The following is a 22,091-nucleotide window of genomic DNA, read 5'->3' as shown; positions in this document are numbered from 1 at the left end:
ACAGCATACGAATGTCTGGAATTCTTCCAAATTTATAAACAAGCTTTCATTTATGAAGCTAAGTTTCCATCTTCTAAGTAGAAATAATAATACAATCCACTCAACTGATTCACTAATTTAATAAGATATTTAAAACAGGGTGGGGAAACTATAGAAAAGAGAAACTTCAGTTGGAGAGATAGTTCAGCTGGTAATGTGCTTGCCATGTATGAGGACATAGTGATCTCCAGAACCCATGCTGGATGTGGTAGAACTCGCTTGTAATCCCAGTGCTGGGAGGTAAAAAATAGACAGATGCCTGGGGCTCAGTAGCTAGCCCACCCAGCCTAATCAGTGAGCACTAAAGCAATGGCAGACCCTATCTCAAGTTGGATAGTGCCCAGGTAACTACACTGGAGGTTGTCCCTGGCCTCTGTATGCAATAATGTACTATATATAGATGTATGTGCATGCACACCTGTAAGTGTATGTGCACACACAAGAAAAACTCTTATTTTTAGTAAGGAATATATGATTAATAAGTACCTTATTCCAAAATAACAACACACAGGTAACCCAAAAGAAAATCTGTTAAGGATAAGTAGTATATATAATATTTATATCTTACAAACAAGCATAAGATATCCATCTTAAAATACAGAGATATGGGGGTGGTAGTGAAAACAAAGCAAAAAATTCTATGATACACTGTTAGCATAGGTATAGAATTTAACAGAACACAAAGCTGATAGATCTCAAAAATGTCTGTGATATTCCCATAGAAGTGTTTAGCCTTACTGGGGGTTGATATACTAAAAATGATCTGTGGTCCAACAAAAACTTCTAAATAATTGTTACACCCCTATGTGGGAGACCAGCCCCCACACTTATTTACCCCAGGAACTCTTGAGGAATGAGGGATAAGAGACTTAGTAAGAAACAGAGAGGAGAGAAAACACAGAATAGACTCCGGTGGGCCTGGATCCTTATCCAGCGGCCCAGAACTTTATTCCAAAGGTCTATTTATAACAATGCCAAGGGGTGGAGCAAAAGACCTCCCCCTTGCTAGTTACAGTCACCTGGTACCCAAGCCCATGGTCCAATCATCCTCTTATGCAGTCCTGCTAAGTACAGCCACTAGGAAACCTAGTGTAGAGATTCTTTTAAATATATAATTGAGCTTCAGTTACTGAAGGAAAAGTAAGCATGCACCTTCCAAAGAGAAATAACCCATCTGATCACTCCATGAACTTGGTCTGTTTTAGTATTCCATGACAGCATTTCTTTCAGGCTGGTCAGTTACCAATGAACTTTCTTTTCCATTTCAGGGTTCATTTACTCTACTATTTTCAAGCTATGAAATTTACTTTGAAAAAGTGTAAGCAGCCTCAAACATGCCATGATATGGAATGCAAATGGTAGAGAAATAAATCTTTAATTTTTCTTTTACCTGAAGATGGCCATATTCTTCATAGGTGAGCAACTCGTCTCCTGTGTGCACACTGAAGATGGAATGAAGACATGTTGTGGGTCGTGGATCTTGCTTAAATTGCTGGACCTACAATCAAATATAAAATATGAATGATGCTCATTCACATATTCATTTAAAATTAAGAATGCTAGTTATTTTCAAGCAGTTTTTTTTATAAGAAAAGCTAAAGCTTATAGGTTGGGAAATGAACAAAGTAGAAATATCACCCTTTCTAAGGAACTGTGATAGACAAAGTTCATAATGATAACGTATTAGAGTGAGCATAATTGTCAAGTGATGGTAGTTCACAGCACGGAATTCGAATGGAGTAGGGAGCACGACGTGACCATGACAGGAACAGTTTGTTGCAATATTTTACATAATACTTGATTGAGTTTTTACATTTTATTTATAGTGTGTGAGTACATTGTGTTTATGTGTGTGTGTGTGCGTGTGTGCGTGTGTGCGTGTGTGTGTGTGTGTGTGTGTGTGTGTGTGTGTGTGGTGGTGGTGGTGGGTGGTGGTGGTTTGAATGTCATTGACCCCATAAGCTAATAGGGAGTGGCACTATTAGGAGGTGTGACTTCGTTGGAGTAGGTATAGACTTGGAGTGTGTCACTGTGGAGGTGGGCTTTGAGGTCTCATATGTGCTTAAGCCCATGCCCAGTGTCTCAGACAACTTCCTGTTGCCTGCAGGTCAATATGTAAGAAGTCTCAGCTCCTTCTCCAGCACCATGTCTGCATACATGCTGCCTTGCTTCCCACCATGATGATAATGAAATGAACCTCTGAACTGTAAGCCACCCAAAAGAAATGTTTTCCTTTGTAAGAGTTGCCATAGTCATGGTGTCTCTTCCCAGCAACAGAAACTCTAAGACAGTGTGCATACATGTGCCACACATGCTATTGAAAGTTAGAAGACAACTGTGAGAGTCAGTTCTCTCTTTGCATCATGTGAGACCTGAGGAGTGAACTTAGGTCATCAAGTCTGGTGGCAGGCACCTTTACCTGCTGAGCTACTTTGCCAGCTAATCTTATTTGATTTTGAGTAAAATATATATTTCTTATGTAAAATAAGGTCCCTGTGGTGGTACTCAACTACACAGTTACCTGGAAACACTTAACATGACAGTCAAATGGAAAAGTACTTTAGACTATATTTTAATGCAGCTAAGTTTCCAAACTTCAGATTTGACTTCTTTCTCTAAGGATAACACATTTTTCACTGTGGTATAGCAAATACATTTTCATTTGTCATCCAGACATAATTACCAAGGTAACAATTCTATGAAGATATAGAACACATTTTTATTTACTAATCACATATAATTTGCTTTTTTTTTTCTCCCCAGTTTGCTGTCTCTTGCTATGTTGGCCAATCTGGTCTCAAATAACAAGCTGAGGGGATCTATCTACTTCTCTGGAGTAGCTGAGACTATGGACCAATGCACCTGCCTTAATCGCTGTAGATTACAAAGTATGAATTCTAAACAATCCAAGAGATCACTCAAAGACAGAAACATCCATCTCCTTTCAGGGCATGCTCAATTGAATTACATTTACTGATGCCAATGTTCATTTCATGAACTGTTAAAATGAACTACTGACCCTAAGGAAAACTCATGGGAACTCAAATTCATAGTGAAGTCAGATGTGGGTAACCTGGGGGCCCACTACTTGCTAGTGGTTTGTGAAGTCAGCAACAGTTTTAGAATACTGGGCCTTCAGCCTCCAGAATCTACACTGAGTCCAGGTAGTTGCTGGTAGAACTAAATGAAACAGCAGAATGTTGTTCATTGGATGGATGTCTCAGAATGAAGATTTGCTTGCTGTTAAGCATCCACACAGTAGATATTAGAAGTAATGTGAATAAAGAAAGGTTCTCCTTTGTTCACTCTGATATGACCCTAGAAACTACCTTGTCCAAAATGGTAGCCACTTTTTACAAGTGACTAATCAAATTATAATTAATTAAAATTGAGTCAGTTAAGAAATCTACATTCCAGGAAGTAGTATGTAGATTTCAGGCCATATTTCAATTTCTCCATAGCCACATAGGGGAACTGTATATGCTCAATATGGACACAGAGCATTTCCATCATGACAAAAAGTTTTATTCTAGGACTGAGACACATGGCCTCATTGTAGTTGGTTGTTTTTACTCTTTGTGCTCTTTACTCTTTTGGGGACCACCTCCCAGCTCCCACATAAATCATATACAGAGACATTATAACTTATGAATGCCCGACCCTAGTTTGGCTTGTTTCCAGCCAGCTTTCCTTAACTTAAATTATCCCATCTACTTTTTGCTTCTGGGCTTTTTCCTTTTCTTACTTCTGTATATCTTACTTTCACTCTTACTTCATGGCTGGCTGGGTGGCTGGGTGGCTGGCCCATAGCATCCTCCTCTCCTCCTTTTCATGTTTCTTCGTCTCCTCTTCCCAGATTTCTCCTATTTATGCTCTCTGTCTGACAGCCCTGCCTATCCTTTCTCTTCGCCTTGCTATTGGCTAGCTGTTCAGCTCTTTATTAGACCAATCAGGTGCTGCAAACGGGCACACGAGCAACATGAAAGAATTCAACATATGTTTACATATTAAACAAATGTTCCACAGCATAAACAAATGTAACACATCTTAAAATAATATTCCACAACACCCATGGCTCTGCACAAACAAATATGACTAATGTCAACAAAACCAAAGTCAGGCTCTATCAGCAAGATATCAGGACTGAGAATACAAGGAGATTTGCTATCAAATGCAGTCTTCTGGTCATGACATGGTCATTGCACTTATGGATTCACTGCAGCTACAATTACCCACATAAGAGCAAGCCAACAAGGCAGTCAAAATCCTAACAGGCAGCAGTAACTGGACTGAAAGGTTTGCAAAATAAATAAATAAATAAATAAATAAATAAATAAATAAATAAATAGGGGGGAGAAAGGGTAGAAGGGGCTGGAGAGATGGCAGAGTAGTTAGGAGCACTGGCTTCAATCCCCAGCACACACATGTGGCTTACAACCATCTGTAACTCCAAGCCCAGATTATCCAACACTCTCTTCTAGCCTCTAAGAGCACTAGGCACACATATGGTATATAAACATAAAATAAATAAATAAATGATTTTTTTAAATTAGAAGACATGAAGTGAGGGTGAACTGTGGAGGTGGATATGATCAGAATACATTATATGTACAAAATTGTCAAAGTATAAAAAATAGTTTGTTAAGAAAACAACAAATGAGGAGACAATTGGAGATGTATATTTTCCATTCATAAAGTAACTGAGGGGCTCAGAGAAGACAGACATTCTGTTTCCATATAAGAACATAAGCCAGCCAGGACCCGCATAAGCAAAAGTCACTCCTTTCTTACTGCCATGATTATTATCTCAAAGAAATGAACATTATCCTAGACTCTTAATTAAAATATAGCTGAACTGAAATAAGATTCATGTTCCCTACTGTGGTGGTATTGTGTATTCTAATAAATTTATCTGGGGTCAGAGAACAGACAGCCACTAGATACAAAGGCCAGAAAATGGTGGCACTCACACCTTTAATCCTAGCATTCCAGAGATAGAAATCCCTCTGGATCTCTGTGAGTTCAAGGCCACATTGGAAATAGCCAAGCGTGGTGACACACACCTTTAATCCCAGAAACCCAGCCTTTAATCCCAGGGAGTGGTGGTAGCAAAAAGATGTATAAGGCGTGAGAACCAGAAACTAGAAGCTTTTGGCTGGTTAGGCATTTGGCTGGCTAAACATGTGGCCTGGTTAAGCTTCAGGCTTTTGAGCAGCAGTTCAGCTGAGACCAATTCCGGATGAGGACTCAGAGGCCTCCAGTCTGAGGAGACAAGACCAGCTGAAGGTCCGGCGAGGTGAGATAGCTGTGGCTTGTTCTGTCTCTCTGATTTACCAGCATGGACCCCAATAACTGGCCTCGGGTTTGATTTTATTAATAAGAACTTTTAAGATTCCTGCTACACCCTACTGTCCTAGTTTGCTGTGTTCCTGACCCTGAGGAAACACTTCCCTCAATGATGCTATTCTTCTACTAATCACAACTGAGTTTTCAGCCCCAGCAGCCAGCATCTACTGCCCTAGTAAAGCATACCATGTTTCATTTCCACATATTCTTCATCCATATATGTCACAGGAACAACCCCAATAGAGTCCTCAAGGAACACTCAAATTTCCCTGAGATTTCCCAAGTCAAGCTTCCATAGCCTGAATTTCTCTCAATACTTTTATTTCCAACCCCTCAAAGAACAGCCTATTAAACTCTGAGCACTCAATGCCTTCCCTGCCAAAAGCTCCAAGCACTTCACTTCCACAATCCTCCCCGCAAAACATGGTCCGGTCCATCACATCAATAACCCCACTGTCTGGTACCTAACTTCTGTCCTAGCCACCTCTTCTGTTACTGCGATAAAACATCGACTGACATTTAGCTTTTTACAGGTTACAGTCCAACACTGAAGGAAGTCAGGACAGGAACTCAAACAGGAAACAAGAGGCAAAAAGGAAGCAGGGCCATGAAGGAAGTACTGCTTACCAGCTGGCTTTCCACAACTTGCTCAGCTTGCTTTCTTATATAGTCAAAGACATGCCCAGGGGTGACACTGCCCACAGTGGGCTGGGCACTACCACATTAACCATAGGCACAGGTCAATCTGATGGAGGTGATTCCATTCCTCAATCGAGGTTTCTCCTTCCAGGTCCACATGTGTCAATCTGACAGCTAACAGTGCACCCACTGAATAGGGATCCACAGGATGAGGTCCTGTCAGGTTAATGAGGTCATGGCTGCAGCTGACAAGAGGATGCTTGTCACTTGTCTTCAAGACATGCAAGAAGCCAGTGGGAGACTTTATTTCTAACCACTGTGTCAGGGGAAAACTAACTGCTAAATGATTAAAGATGCTCACATGGGGAGTTATATAATGGCTTTGGATTTCAAAGCTGCTAAAAAGACAAGTAATTTAAGATTTCAGAAAAAAATCTAATTCTGTAAGCTTTGAAAATTAATGGGGTATGCTGTATGTCAACTTCAAACAAAATGTACTCTTGAAAACAGTCAAGAAACAAAACACATTAATTAGTATTTTATAGGCTTCCTAGCATTTGCCAAGTAAAGATCAAGAAAACGATTAGAGCACATTTTTCTAAACTATATCAGAATTTTATTTTACTTGTATTTTAAATTTTTCCTGAAAAATTTTCCTTTGTGAGTAAATAGCTTATTTGGGATGGTTAGTTTGTCAGCCATTCTTAATTTATAGCCTTAAAACACACATTTAGAGGAAAATAATCATCCCATCTTTCTAAGTGTTCTGGAAGAACAAAGTTTACAAAATTTCAGGATTTCTCCTTGGTTAGAACTACCCAGCAGCATTTTGGATGAAGTTAAGCACAAGGCACAATCACAGAAAGCCCTCCCTCCAGGCCAACTGCACAGCCATGAGAGCTCTGTGCATTCTCAACAGGAAGACAAGAAAAGAGCTGTCTCAGTTGGGGTTTCTATGCTGTGATGAAACACCATGACCAAAACCAGCTTGGGAAGGAGAGAGTTATTTCATTTACACTCCACATCACAGTCAAAGGGAGTCAGGGTAGGAACCTGGGCACAGGAGCCGATGCCGAGGCGTGGAGAAATGCTGCTCACTGTCTCACTTGCTCGGCCTGCTTTCTTCTAGAACCCAGGACCACCAGCCCAGCGGAGGTGCTGCCCACATGGGTTAAGTCCTCCCACATCATTCACTAATTATGAAAATGCACCACCGACTTGCCTACAGGCTGATACAGTGAGGGCACTTTCGCAGTTGTGGTTCCTCTTCCCAAAGGACTCTAGCTTGTGACAAGCTGACAGAAAACCAGACAGGACAAGAGCAAACAGAATATTAGGAAGTGAGACATTAATAAACAATAGCCCAGACATGATAATAAAACACAAAATGATACTGTTCATATCCTACAAATGAAGAACAATGCCATGTACTCATCTCAACTCTAACAAATGTAAAGTATCTTCTAACTAATGTTTTTACAAAAATGTCAGGGAGCACACCACACACACACAGAGAGATAGAGAGAGACTCACTCACTCACTCACTCACTCACTCACTCACTCAAAGAAGAGAAGCTCAAACTTTCTAGATTCTGAAGTGATTTCAGAAGAGAAAGAATATAAGGCTTGAGGCCAAACACTGTAATCACACAAATGTGCCTGCTTTACTTATAAGAAAAGCTGAAAAGATACTTTCACTCTTTAAAGACCTAGAAATGAGCTTGCCACCAAGTCTGGCCTGAATTATGGGGGAAAGTGAGGACTCACTCCTTTCAAATGTCTACTGCCATAGATTCATGAAGAAAATGACTCATCCAGAAGGGGAGAAGCAATAAAAGGTATGATATTTAGATTACTTTTCTCCTACTGTTACCATTGTGCTGGTTTCAAACTGAAAAAAACAAACAACCAAACAGACAGACAAACAAACAAACAAACAAACAAAAACAAGAAATCTTTGTGCAGTCCTTTTGAAGCATTATCTAGATCAGGCTGGCCTGTGGTAATATCTCAGGGGACTGCCTTGATTTCTAATTGCAGTGGGAATACTCAGCATCTTGTGGGCAGTACCACAGTCTAGGTGGGGATGGCCTGAACAGCACAAGAGGAGAGTGCTAGCTGTGTGGGAGCAGGCAAGCAAGCATGTGCTTCTTCTTTATGCTCTAGACTGTGGGTGGGATGTGATTTGTTGGGTGACTTCTTGCCATGACAGTCCCAAAATAATGGATTGGAATTGGAATTGACAGCCAAATGAACCCTTTTCTCTCCCAAGTGGCTTTTTGTCAGGATATTTTATCACAGAAACATATATAAAACTAAAACAAACTCCCTTCATCAGAGCTGCTGTGCTATCTAGAACAGACCCTTAAGATCCAGCCTGTGGCTAGGCATGGTATGCAAGTGCACACCTTTAATCCCAGCACTCGAGAGGCAGATGTAGGCAGATCTCTGTGATCTGGTCTACAGCGTGAGTTCTAGAACAACTAGAGCCATGTAGCAGGCTTTCTCAACCACCAGCTCCCAAATAATGAAACAGAGGTTTATTAATAGCTATGAATGCTCAGCCTTATCTTATGATTGCCCCACTAGCTCTTGTAACTTAAATTAACTTGTTTCTCCTCATCTGCATTTTACCTCAGGGCTTTTTATCTTTCTTTCCTTCTGCATGTCCTATTTTCCTGCTTCCTCTGTGTCTGGCTGGCCTGCGGCTGCCTGGCTAGCCCTGGGTGTCTCCCTCTTTTTCTCCCTTGTTCTCTCTCCTCTCCTTTCTCGAGCCTAGATTCCTCCTCCTATTATTCTCTTTGCCCACCAGCCCCACCTATCCCTCTACTGCCAAGCTTTTGGCCATCAGCTTTTTATTAGTCCAATCAGGTGCCTTAGGCAGGCAAAGCAAAACATCTTTACCTTGTTAAACAAATGCAACAGAAACAAATGTAACACACCTTTACATAGTTAAACAAATGCAACATAAAGAAAAATGACACATCTTTGCCTAGTTAAACAAATATTCCACACAAGGTTACAAAGAGACCCTGCCTTGAAAAACAAACACGTAAGCAAGCAAGCAAGCAAGCAAACAAACAAATAGATCTGACCTGTTAATCTCAACTGAGAGTTGACTTCAACCCTCAACTGAGAGCTCTCTCTCCCTCCTATATCTCCCTCACAGTTGTGTTTGTTTGTTTGTTTGTTTGTTTGTTTTTTCGAGACAGGGTTTCTCTGTGTAGCTTTGTGCCTTTCCTGGAACTCACTTGGTATCCCAGGCTGGCCTCGAACTCAGAGAGATCTGCCTGCCTCTGCCTCCCGAGTGCTGGGATTAAAGGCGTGCGCCACCACCGCCCGGCCACAGTTGTTTTTAAGTGTGGCCTATCTCTATGCAGTCTGTGGCCTAGAATGATGGTAGAGTATATAGTGTGGAAGGTTAACGGAAAAGGAGATCCCATCTCTGCAGCCATGGGTAAGCTGTCATCCATGCTGAAGTGATGTTTTCTTTGGTGTTATGGCTGCTTCGAGTCATCTATGCTGTATAAGTAACCCTTCATCCATGTAGGCAAGCATAAGAAACTCATAGGTTTGCCACATTGGACTTTGTTCTGTTGTTTATGTCCTTTCTGAGGAGTAGATGTTTGTTCCCATCTTCCCAGCAAGAGTTCATACAAAACATGGTGACCTACATTCATCTAGGTCTAACTTCCAAGCTCTGAATCATCCCTCACACTCCATGTGCATTACAGTAATATAGTCCACTTCCCTACTTGAAAAAGACATGGGGCTCAAGAAAGATTATGACAATAAAAATACTTGAAACCCTGACATACATGTGGTATAGACAGTGCTGTACAGGACTATTCTCTGAGTCACCTCTGCCACCATCTTCATGAGTTTAGCTGAAAAGATCATCACCACTGGCCTTGCTGACTACTGACAGCCCATCATTGGAGTAGGTACAAGAGTCATTGTTCATCACCCAAACATCTAACTCCTGCCCTACCAGCTAGTTCTATGTCTTCTACCCTGATTGTAGATGGACTCAGAAAAGAGCTAAACTATATAGGCTAGCGAGGACTAGGGAGAGGTTCCATCTATATAGCCATGGGCGAGTCACCATCCATGCTGGGTGCAGACCTTTCAGTGCAGCTGCTTTATGGGCCACACATACTCCTGCCCATAACCCCTCACCCATGCACTGTAAGTCATCCTAATAAACCCACTGATTCTCTAGAGTAAACTTTATTGAAATAGTTCAGTTTGTCATTAGCACTCGAGAGAGAGGTGTGGGCATTGTTTATGCCTCCTTCAGGGAAGTAATTTTAGCAAGATAAAAACTCAAAATGATTCAACTCACCATTTATTTTAATGGTCTACATTAATAATACCTATGGAAGGCAATGTTAATTCTTTATAATTTGAGAGATTTCAAATAGTTTAAGTTAAACTCAAGCTCTACTTAAAAGAAAACATAATTATGGTAACTACTTGGTAAAAGTGAATAATATTTAGAAAGGGCCATTACGCACTGGCTAATCATACCACAGAGTTGGGGAGAGAGCTTTATGCCATTATATCACTACCTTTCATTTGGTAAACAATTTCAGTTTATGTCTGTCAGCTTGTTTAGCAAGCACATGAAATTCATGGCTCTTACAACACTTCCTAAAAAGAAATTTTGGCCTTATAAAACTACTTGACATTCATGAAGGGATACTTGGGAAGTGAATAGTACTATCACACTTTAAAAAGTTAACCATAATTACATCAATTTAATGTGTGCCATACTAGATTAATTTCAGCAACCAAAGTACAGCATACAACTTTTCTTTTAACATCTAAACAATCTTTGCAACAATTATCTGCAAAATCAGATCTCAGTAGACAAGAGATGCCTTTGTTGGATGCCTCCCTTTCAGCTAGTACTAAGTACACTTTTTCTGCCAACTAATGATGCTGCTGTATTCTGTTGGCAAAATATAGTACTTTTTAAAGTTGTGACTTCAAAGATAGATCTCAGAAAGTCTATCTGCTATCACATTTGAAAACTTTTTCAAGTAGAAGTGGCGCACGCCTTTAATCCCAGCATTTGAGAGACAGAGGCAGGCAGATCTCTGTGAGTTTGAGGACAGCTTGGTCTCCAAAGCGAGTTCCAGGAAAGGTGCAAAGCTACACAGAGAAACCCTGTCTCAAAAAACAAATAAACAAACAAAAAAACCAATATATTCATATGGTCACAACATACACAACATTAATAGATCACTGCTGAACATATTTGCACAAGAAGCTGGAAACTCATCTGAAGGGCACACTCTAAAGGGAGAGGGTAAGCATTAATACTTGGAGGACCAATACCAAGTACTTTTTATACTCTATTTCATTCTCCTCACAGGAACTGTATGAAGCAAGTATTACTGTGATTCATACTTTACAGATAAACAACAACATCAAAACAGAAACATGTGGAAGTCAACTTATCTAAATGACACATCTGATAAGATTAGAAGCCAGTGTATTAACTTGTCAATTGTCCTGAAAAGAGCTGTCACAGTAAGCTGCACCTGACAACCTCAGAAAAGAACGTTCACAAGTATAACCATTGGCCCCCATGTGCTAACTTGTATGCTGGACGGGTTTCCACTATTCTCTCCTAACAGTGGCCTGCATATCTGAAATTGATGTGGTTTAGGCTACACCAAATTTTCTCTTGGGAGTCTGGAATTAAGGTGTAGGCAGAGAGTACATATACTAATAAAAATCTTGAGGAGGAGGAAGAGCTCTAATGAGCTACTTTGGCATACAGCATCTTACATTTGCTGCTCTGGGAAGCTGGTACCTTGTTTCCTACATACTGCTAGGTGCCTCCTTGTTCAATCATGCTCTGTCTCTTTTTGCTGTAATGAACCACAAACTATGACTTGGATGAGTGCTGTGAGAATCATTACACCTGATATCATCTTAGCAACCTACGACATATCAAAGTATATATGTGGACATAGTGTTAGGAGTTAGGGACTCAACATAATAGGTAAGTAAAGAGAACAGTGTATTATATTTGTCTAGAACTTCACAGTTTAGACAAACCATGCTAGGTGTATTGTTTCTTTCATTTCCATATAACATCCTAAGGTTCTGTTTCCTAAAGCTGTAATTTCTAGCCTCTTTGCATGCAAATGAATGAGACATTATACTTTAAAAAAAAATTCCCCTTTGCCACAGCAATTCACATATCCAAAATTAATGTTGACAAAGAGTCTTTAAATAATAAGTTGTTTAGAATTATTCGTATTTGATAGCTTCCTGAGAATCTGTATCTTTATCATAGAAAAAACAAATCAGGAATACAAATTCAAGTCTAAACAATAATTTTCAATCATCTCTCACTGAAGGTGCTACTTCAGTTTCAGGATTTCAAAGGCTTGGGCTGGGAAGGGAGAGGCTGATTTAAACCCCATGGCCTGTCCTAAGACGTGGCTTTCCCTTTTTCAAAGATGTTGTAGCAGTACTGGTTAAATTAATCCTTTAGAACGATATGAGAATTTCAGTCACATGCTTTACCTTATCAGCCTGCCGCATATAGCAGTAGAGAATTCCTCTCATACACTTTATGGCAGAGTGCTCCAGCTCATGGGTCCTTCCCTTGTCGTCGTCAATGCGCCTGGGTGAGAGAGATAACTCAGGAAACAAATTGGAATTGCATTTGAAAAGAGAGTAGAGCTTTTGATAATTAAGTATTTAACTACTGACTAATCCTGTGTTCTGGTGACATCTACTAATTCTGCCAGGGAAGTTTCATCTTCCCAACAGATTTAGGCAAAAATTACAAAAAAATTTAAAAATTAAAAAAAAAAACAAAAAACCTCATGGTAAAACTTGTGCAGCTTTTACCTTGCTTTACGAGGGTGAGTCAATTCTTTTTAAAAGGGAATTTTCTACAGTTAAAGCTTATTTCTACACTAAAAAAAAATCACCCACAATTATTTGAAATTCACTGTTACAAAATGCAGACGAGCTATCTCTTTATGATATGTAATTCCCGGTTGGATTAAAAGAAGCAGAAATTAAGGTAGGCATAGCTTTCTTTGCTGTGCCCCAGGGAGCATATCAGTCCTTAAAGAGGCCCTCAACTAAACACACATCTTATGGTTTATTCTGGCATCAAGTTTCAGTTTTAGTTTAAAAATCAATTAATCTTTTTTTTTTTTTTTACTTCTCTTGCTTTAAAAAAATAACAGCCAAAATCTAATCATTAAACTACATTAAAATGTTCTTTCTGGACCAAAAAAAAAAGTCTTTAATTATGAATGACCTTAAAAAGTAGAAGAAATAACCAATGCTAAAAAAATAAGAATGACACACTCTTTGTTTCACTTAAATATCTGTGGATCACTGCCACTTGATATAAACTATCCATGCCTCTAAATAAAGCATACTAAATTCTGTTTCTGTAGCTCTCAAATATAGAGGGGGCTGAATGTCAGAAACGTAAACAATTGGCACACCTTTGAGCCTATTGAATGTGGGCATTAAACTAAGCATCTCATGCATTTGTCCTGTATCCTCTCTCCCTATATCAGACACAGATGGGCAAGCAGCACCACCCACCAATTCTGCATGGATAGTGTGCCCAGCAAAGTCAGACTCAATTCTCTTCAGAGGTCTCTGGGATAGGCTGCGGTCTGACTTTAGCCCCTCTGCAGCATCTACTCTCTTAAAGCAATTTCTGCTCCTGGGTTGTTTCAAAACTTTCAAATGTGCAAAACGTTAAAACACTACTACAATAAATAAACCACTTATTCTTTACCTAGAGTCAGCAGCTATTAACAGTATCTTGTCTTATATTCCATATCTCAGTGTAATTTTTTCTTCACTATTTGAAAGCTACAAACATCATTACAAGTATCTCTAGAGAGGGAAAAAAAAGGGCATTCTCTTACATAACCATAAATTACACTCAAGACACTTAAGAGTTGATGCTGTATCATATAATACACAGTCTATACTAAAATTTATCAATGATCTCCAAAATATGCTTTACAGTACTCTTTTAATGTCTTACTGGGAGCTACTAGGAGAACACACACACCTCACCTGTATGCTAGAGCCAAAGCCCAGGTGCCCGCAGCACAGTACAGGCTCTCATGGACTTTGGACTTCTGATCTCCACCACATGTTTTAGTAGGAAAGAGACCTGTAGTTGGACTTTGATACATCAGCATTGTTGACTTGACTATAAAAAAAAAAAAAAGACAAAGACAAAGACAAAGAATGAATGTACAATCAGCCCATTCTCTTGGTTTCTTCATCCTATTTTTGACAGTTTTGTTGTTTCTAAACTTAGCTTTAGCATAAAACTTTCAAAGATGTTAAGCCACTTCATCTCACCCTGGGCAAATGGAAATCCACACTGCACGAAGATGTCTTTATAGTTGTAAAGAAAGCGCTCAACTAATTAGAGCAATAAAACTTTGTAATTATGCTGGTTAACGTTAATAAATGATACAAATCTTATTAAACTAACATCAGACACAGGGGAGAAAAGACTGACCAAAAAATATGAGTATAATATTTTTGTCAAGCTCAATTAAGTAAGGAAACTTAAAGCAAATGTACAATACATGATATCATTGACTTCCGAAGTCATAAGGTCAGTTCTACTGCATTCTGAAAACTAAATGGTCTGCAATTCAGGGAGGAAGAAGGAAGACCACAAAACAGGCCAGAGCCCTACATTTCACTGATGACTGGTGTTTACCAAGGTGTTCATTTACTTACTGACCTGTGCAGTTAGGGATCTGTTTAAAATTCTCAAGTAAGATCCCATTTTTATATACAAGACAGCAACAGGGAAATGAGTGTGGACACAGCAAGGGGCTGAAATCAGTGCTTTCCTCTCCTTGACGGAGCCCCGCACCAGGAGAGCAGATACCCTACATGACATTTTCATACTTCCTAAAGGAAACTTTATTCCTGTCTAAACAGTTTTCTGTATAAACAAACACTGCTTTTCTCAAAATACACTAAATCAATGTAACCTACATTAAGATATAACAACTTTCTCTTTTTCTATCTCTTTTCAATTAAAAAATGTAACAGCATATATTAGTTATGTATAATGGGTTCATTATGACATTTTGATGTATACAGATACTGAATTTTGATCATATTCACCATTACCTTTTCCCAACTAGCTACCACCTATTTAATGCCTCCCTCAGTCCTTTGGTGGTCCAATGAGTTTCATTGAAGTTGCTTACAATAGTAAAGGATGCTTACAGAAGCCTTGCCACCTTACCAGTGGATATATGAGTGAATAAAATGTCTCTCCCTCCCCTATCAATCGAGTATAAATCGTCAGGCGTCAGGCAAGGGTGAGTTCCCATAAGGCCTCTCTACTCCATGACAGGGTGTTATTAGGCCCAATCTTATACAGATCTTTTAAGTTCAAGAATGCAACAGTCATATTGAGCTCAGAAGAAAGTTTTCCATACAGCTCCCTTTCTCCAGTGACATGTTAACACTTCATTGTTTTGGTTGTTGTTTATTTGTTTCTTAAGACAAGGTCTTACTATGAAGCTAATTTGGAATTCACAATCTTCCTATCTCCATTTCCTGGATGCTGAGTTCAGGTTGGGCCACCATATTCAGTATTGTTGTCTCAGACTAAACAAATCTTTCCCAGAACATTGATTGTCTTTCTCATGGTAAAGAACTGGTCCCCATAGTGAAAAAGTAAATACTGGCTGTTTCTTTTAAAACTACAATTAGTACTATTTAGATTGTTATTGCTATAAAGATAACAAAAAAGGGCAATATAAGAATGCATGTCAGAATCTTGATGGAAAATAAGCTCAAATAAAGCTTATATGAGGTTGAAACTGACAAAAAAGAAAACCATGTTTTAGGTGATGAATAAAACTTTTTACTCCTTACCATAAGAGAACAATAAATATCTCAAGAAGCAAGGTTGCAAAAAAAAAAAAGAAAGAAATATACATTCCAATTATGATCTGATAAACAAGGATTCCATTCATATATATCTCAACACTGCTTATTCACATTGAAAAACAAGTTTGCCACATTGATCTTGGACAAACAAAACTTAAAATCAAACAAACTAACAACTAAAACCTCCAGAGGACCTGATACTATTAATGGAATAATTATTGAGACTGCATCTTTTACTTGGTTAGTTACAAACTAACTGCATATACATAAATGGTCAACTTAACACTCATATGAAACATTTGTTTATTAACAAAAAGTAAAACATACTCAAGTTCTAAAATGTATTAAGGTTGGCATGGTGGTACACACCTTTAATCCCAGCACTCAGGAGGCAGAGACAGGTAAATCTGTCAGTTTGAGATCAGCCTGGTCTACATAAAGAGTTCTAGGACAGCCAGGACTATATAGAGATGTTGTCTCAAAATACCAAAATAAAAAAATAAAATCTATTAATACTTAGGAAGGTTAAAACAAACAAAAGATATTGGTAACATAAAATTATTCATTGGCTGTGGATTCCCTTTTACAATCCATTATAGATACACAACTGGAAAATATAGCTACTTAAGCAGTGAAAGTACCCCATCTCCAAATTACAGAATAATATTTCAACATAATATCTGAAATATAACTATGGAATAGTGAATACTAATCATAGCTACTATGATTTCCTCGGGTGGTGCTTACCAATTCTGTAATAATGATCCAATTTATCCCATAGTGTTTCATTACCAGGTCTTGGAAGATTAATGCTTTTAAGAGGTTCATAAACTGAGCCTAAAAGAAAAATGAAAACTCATCAAATTAGGTAATTTTCACCCAGATAAATGATGAAATTTTCTAAACAAATGATGATGCAATAACCAACAATATAATTTCCAGTTAATTTCTGAACTGCCCTATTCATTTCTGGTAAAAAAAAATTTCAGTAAGAAAAGAGCATAGAAAAGCCCTAAATGCTGTCCTGCCCTCAAAGAAACCATTCCATCCAATAATACGGTGTGTGCACCAGGCCTAACAACCCCATGCCCCAAACACTCATGGAGTGGTCAGAAGCTCAGTGATTTCTATCAGTGAGAAACAGATCTAACTCCAGACCACATGACCTATGCTAATACTCAGTACACAATATCTGTGGAATGATCCCACTTCAAAAATCTCAACAATAAAGGGAAGGTGCACACATCCCAAAGCCACCCATTCTAAGCACATTCAATTATGTTTCAGTAGCTCACATACCTCAGAGACATCTGCTCTATATTCAGCTATGTTTCATACTTGGATTTTTAAATTTTCATGTTCTCCTGCATTACTATCTTGACTACAAGCAAAACTCACTTATGTTTCTCAGTTATGGAAACTATTCTAAGGCATCAGCAGAGCATGCTGCTCAAAAGCTACAGAATACACAATAATCATGATGATTTGCCACAAAGTGAGTACAGAAAATTGCGCACTTGACTACGCACTTTCTCAGCTACTATGCAAAGGAAGACACCCAAACCATCAGCCATCAGACTGAGCACTAACTCCATTCTTACTAAAAGCACTCAGAAATCATAACATCTCAGTCATAATTAACTCATCTCTAGATTCAGATAATATGTGCCACATAGTTTAAAAAAAACAGTACAAAAATTAACTTACTATTTACCAAGGTTAGATAAATCATGTTGACATAGATTAAAAAAAACTTTTTAAATAAAATTAAATAATTTATTATCATAAAATTACTATGTCCAGTATGTTAATTTAAGCCAGACTAGGGCTCAGAGATGTCTCAGCAGGTAAGAGTGCTTGCTGTTAAGCTTAACAACCTGAGTTTGATCTATGGAATAGTGGAAGGAAAAACTTATTAGCTGTCCTCTGTCCTCCATATGAGGTGGTATGGCATGCCTGCCACTCCCTTTAAACAAACAAATAGAAATTTGAAATGATATGCTCTGAGTTAAGACATTTACTAAAGGGTCTTAGTAACAGTACCAACAGTAATGGCTCCATAGTAAAGACCTTTGCAACCATACACTGATCACCAGAACAACTTTCCTCCAGCGACACAGGAAACAAAAGCCTAGTTATGTTCGCTGCCATAGCTGAGGATACACACAAATGTATGGAAAGCTTGTCATTTGGGATAGAAAATGAGACCACTGTTAATTAGTGAAGTATTAAAATTTGGGGAAATATACATTCCCAGTGAATGTTCATATACTAAGAGAGAAACAGCAGATGCAAATGATCACAACTTTTAAGCATGAATGTGTAGCCTGAAGACAGTGTTGCCTAGGGGAAAAGATTATGAACAAATAATATTTTTGTTTTTCCTTATATCTTCTCTACTAGTAAAGATAATATTTTTCATTACATGTGAAAAATAAATTATCAAAATTTGAATATATAGAGATCTGGGGAGAAGTCTCAGTTGGTAAAGTAGTTGCCACATAAACATGAGGACTCGGCATGGGATCCGCCTGAACCCAGGTAAAAAGACAGGTGTGGCAGTGTCTGTACTTATGGAATCCCAGTGCTGGAGAGGCGATGTAGCAGGAATCTTAAAAGTTCTTATTAATAAAATCAAACCTGAGGCGAGTTATTGGGGTCCATGCTGGTAGATCAGAGAGACAGAACAAGCCACAGCTATCTCACCTTGCCGGAGATAGCTGTGGGATGTTCTGTATGTCCTGTGGGAGCCCTTCTTGGGTTCTTTGTGGCGTTACCCAGCAGGTCCGCATAGAGGATGATTAGGACCATGGGCCTGAGTGCAGGTGTCTGAGATGGTCTGCACTTGGCTGTGCTGAAGGATGGTCTGTATGTCAAGTTGTTCTGATTGATCAATAAATAAAACCTGATCGGCTGTGGCTAGGCAGGAAGGATAGGCGGGACTAACAGAGAGGAGAAATAAAAGGACAGGAAGGCAGAAGGACTGACTGCCAGATGCCGCCAGCACAAGAAGCATGTGAAGATGCTGGTAAGCCACTAGCCACGTGGCAAGGTATAGATTTGTAGAAATCGGTTACTTTAAGATATAAGAACAGTTAACAAGAAGCCTGCCACAGCCATACAGTTTGTAAGCAATATAAGTCTCTGTGTTTACTTGGTTGGGTCTGAGCGGCTGTGGGACTGGTGGGTGACAGAGGTTTGTCCTGACTGTGGGCAAGGCAGGAAAACTCAAGCAACAAGGCAGTGACAGGCAGATCTTCAGAGCTGAAGGCCACACAATCTAGCCAGATTCATGAGCTCCAAGTTCAATGAGAGAATCAGTCTCAAAAACTAAGGTGAAAAATGACCAAAGAAGACATCTGATGTCAACCTCTGGCTGTCACATGCACATGTGCATACCTGCATGCACAATGAACACACACACAAACACATACAAACATATACAAAACATATAGACCCACAAGAAAATGAATATATACTTCCATTACACTTAGGTCACGGATGTAAGTGCACATGGGTAGAAATTGAATATGCAAAACTGAAGCCAGTAGCAGATTACTTCAAAGATAGTATTGATTAATCATGGTTTCAGACTAAAATATTATTCTTTAAATGTCACTGTATTTTATACTACAGACTAAAATTACTGTTATATACTTTTCTTTACAAAAAAAGCATCAATGAAGGGGGTTTCCGTTAACTTTTTAATTTTCATGCAAACAAACAAAAAGAAAGGATTCTTTAAAAAATACTTATTTAGTAAAAGGTAAAACATTTAGCAAACACAAGGTTCTCAGTTCAGTCCCTAGGGCAGTGGAGGAGGAAAAAGAGACACAGGGAAGGAGGGAGAGAAAGAGAGAGAAAGAAGATAGAAGGGAGTAAGAGAAGAGAGAGGAAACGAAGGAGGAAGAGGAGAGGAAGTAAAGAACGGCTGTTCAAAACAAAGCAGAAAAGTCTAATCATCTTCCTTCCTTCCTTCCTTCCTTCCTTCCTCCTCCCTCCCTCCCTCCCTCCCTCCCTCCCTCCTTCCCTCCTTCCCTCCTTCCCTTCCTTCCTTCCTAAGATTTTCATTGTATCTTCCTAATCTTCAAAGGAAGTCTGCCTGTGTTTAAGCACCCTACACAACTAGAGTTATTTGGGAACAATAAAAAAAAAAAAAAAAAAAAAAAAAAAAGCCTAGACCAGATTGACCCATAGTAAGCACTTTCTTAATTAGCCATTGTGAGAGGTGCCATCCCTGGGATGGTGGCCCTGGGCGCTATAAAGAAAGAAGACTGAACAAGCCATGAGGAGCAAGAGGGTAAGGAGGATTCTTCCATGGTTGCTGCTTCAGTACCTGCCTCTAGGTTCCTGTACTTCTTGAGTTCCTGCCCGACTTCCATCATTGATGGACTGGCACCTCAAAGTGTAAGGAAAAATACACCTTTACTTCCTCATGTTGCTTCTGGCCTTGATGTTTTATCACAGAAATAGAAACCCTCACTAGAAAAAAAGAATGATAAGAGCAAGGGGTCATTGCTGTGACAGCCCTGCCCAGGAGTTTTTGGAGGATTGTGGTAGCAGGTGGACTTTGGGCTGGAAAAGCTATTGAGTTCTCGATCCTCAGTGGCTGCTCTGAAAGCGGGAGCTTGGAAGATGAGAATGTTGAAAAAACACAGGCAATGGAGGCCTGACATGGAAATTCCAAATGGAAGTTTGAGAGCCCCTTAAAAACTGGAGGCCATTTATGAGATACTTTGAATTAAGGATCTAAAGTTTCAATCAGCTGGGGCTGAAGAATCAGTGTGTTAACAAGAGGCCAGCACCACTGAAGTGTGACCTTTGCTTCACAGGAACAATGGATGCTGGTCAGCTGGGGCTAGATGATCAGCTGTGGTGAGAAGAGACCAGTATTATTGAGCAGAAATCTGGGGCATATCCTCGGGGTCAGCACACAACTGTGGCCTCCACTGCATCTCATGCTGGCAGCAGAACTTGGTAGTATAAGAGCCACCAGGTTGGTGTCAGTTTTGAAGGCATCAAGGGGTTCATAGAGAGCAGCTAAGGCTTGGCCCTGTGTGGTAAGGCTGGAGTCCCTGAAGGTGGGCTGGGACAGGCCACTGGTGAAGGTGCAGCCTCGGCTGCAGTGAAAGGCGCAGGATTGAGAGGGTCATAGAGCGAAGTTGAGGCTTGGCCCCAAAGCCCCTGAAGAGAGCCCAGAGTGGCTATTGGTGAAAATACAGCCTAGTTGCAGCAGGAGACCATGGCACTTTGGAGATTCCGGTAGCAGAGCCAAGCAAAGCAGCGCTGAGGAGGAGTACAGTAGGCTTGAGACTACAAGACAAGCTGTGTGTGTTGTGAACGGCAAAGCCAGGGGTATGACAGTCCTCTGGAGGCCTAAGCATGATGAGTGAGTCACAGACAGTGGACACTAGATTATTTATACTGTTGGAGTTCGGTTTTGCTTTGTTGGATTGTGAATGTGCCTTAATTCTTCCTTCCAGAAGTAAGCAAGTATGCAACTTCTCTTTTATTTTACAGGAGCCTGAGGTTAAGAAACTGAATTTTTAGAGACTGAAGGGACCCTAGCCCACTCGAGCATGTGGCTCTGGCAGGCCTTGCCCTTCTCCCCATTCCCTCTGCCTTGCTAAAAACTGTTAGACTACATTCCTAAAGCTAGCCACCAAGGTCTAGTCCCTCATTTGGCCATTTCTTCCTCCTGAGGCTGACTACCAAAGTCCAGCAATCAGAAGCCCCCTTTGGTTCACCTAATTAACATGCCCCATTAAAATTAAACACCTCAGCCAGGTGGTGGTGGTGCACGCCTTTAATCCCAGCTCTCAGGAGGCAGAGCCAGGCGGATCTCTTTGAGTTCAAGGCCAGCCTGGTCTACAGAGCAAGATCCAGGACAGGCACCAAAACTACACAGAGAAACCCTGTCTCAAAACAAAGCAAAACAAAACAAAACAAAACAAAACCCATTAAACACCTCATCCAAACATGGTGTTTCCCCCTTTACCTTTGTAAACTGCCATTTGCCTATGGGCCAGGTCTGTCTCCCCTCTATCCAGAGGCAATCCTTTGTCCCCGTGGGACAAAAACCCCTGCCCACTTTACCACCGCATCATAACCCATTCTAACACAGACCTCCC

General features: G+C 39.8%; 1 protein-coding gene across 5 annotated transcripts in view; it reads right to left on the bottom strand.

Moving 5' to 3' along the window:
* Phkb (phosphorylase kinase regulatory subunit beta) overlaps positions 1-22,091 on the bottom strand; it is a 210,132-nt gene that overhangs the window by 149,032 nt on the left and 39,009 nt on the right. For all 5 annotated transcript variants that reach the window (XM_028893952.2, XM_028893954.2, XM_028893951.2 and 2 more), the window contains 4 exons: positions 16,708-16,797; positions 14,104-14,242; positions 12,571-12,670; positions 1,430-1,537 (listed from right to left, as the gene is read on the bottom strand). In XM_028893952.2, the coding sequence (XP_028749785.1) occupies positions 1,430-1,537; positions 12,571-12,670; positions 14,104-14,242; positions 16,708-16,797 (437 nt within the window). The remainder of the gene's footprint in view (positions 1-1,429; positions 1,538-12,570; positions 12,671-14,103; positions 14,243-16,707; positions 16,798-22,091) is intronic.

This window comes from Peromyscus leucopus, chromosome 5 (genome assembly GCF_004664715.2).
Source record: "Peromyscus leucopus breed LL Stock chromosome 5, UCI_PerLeu_2.1, whole genome shotgun sequence".
NCBI lineage: Eukaryota > Metazoa > Chordata > Mammalia > Rodentia > Cricetidae > Peromyscus > Peromyscus leucopus.
Note: the sequence above shows the minus strand (reverse complement) of the source record. Positions and strands in the feature narration are given on the sequence as shown.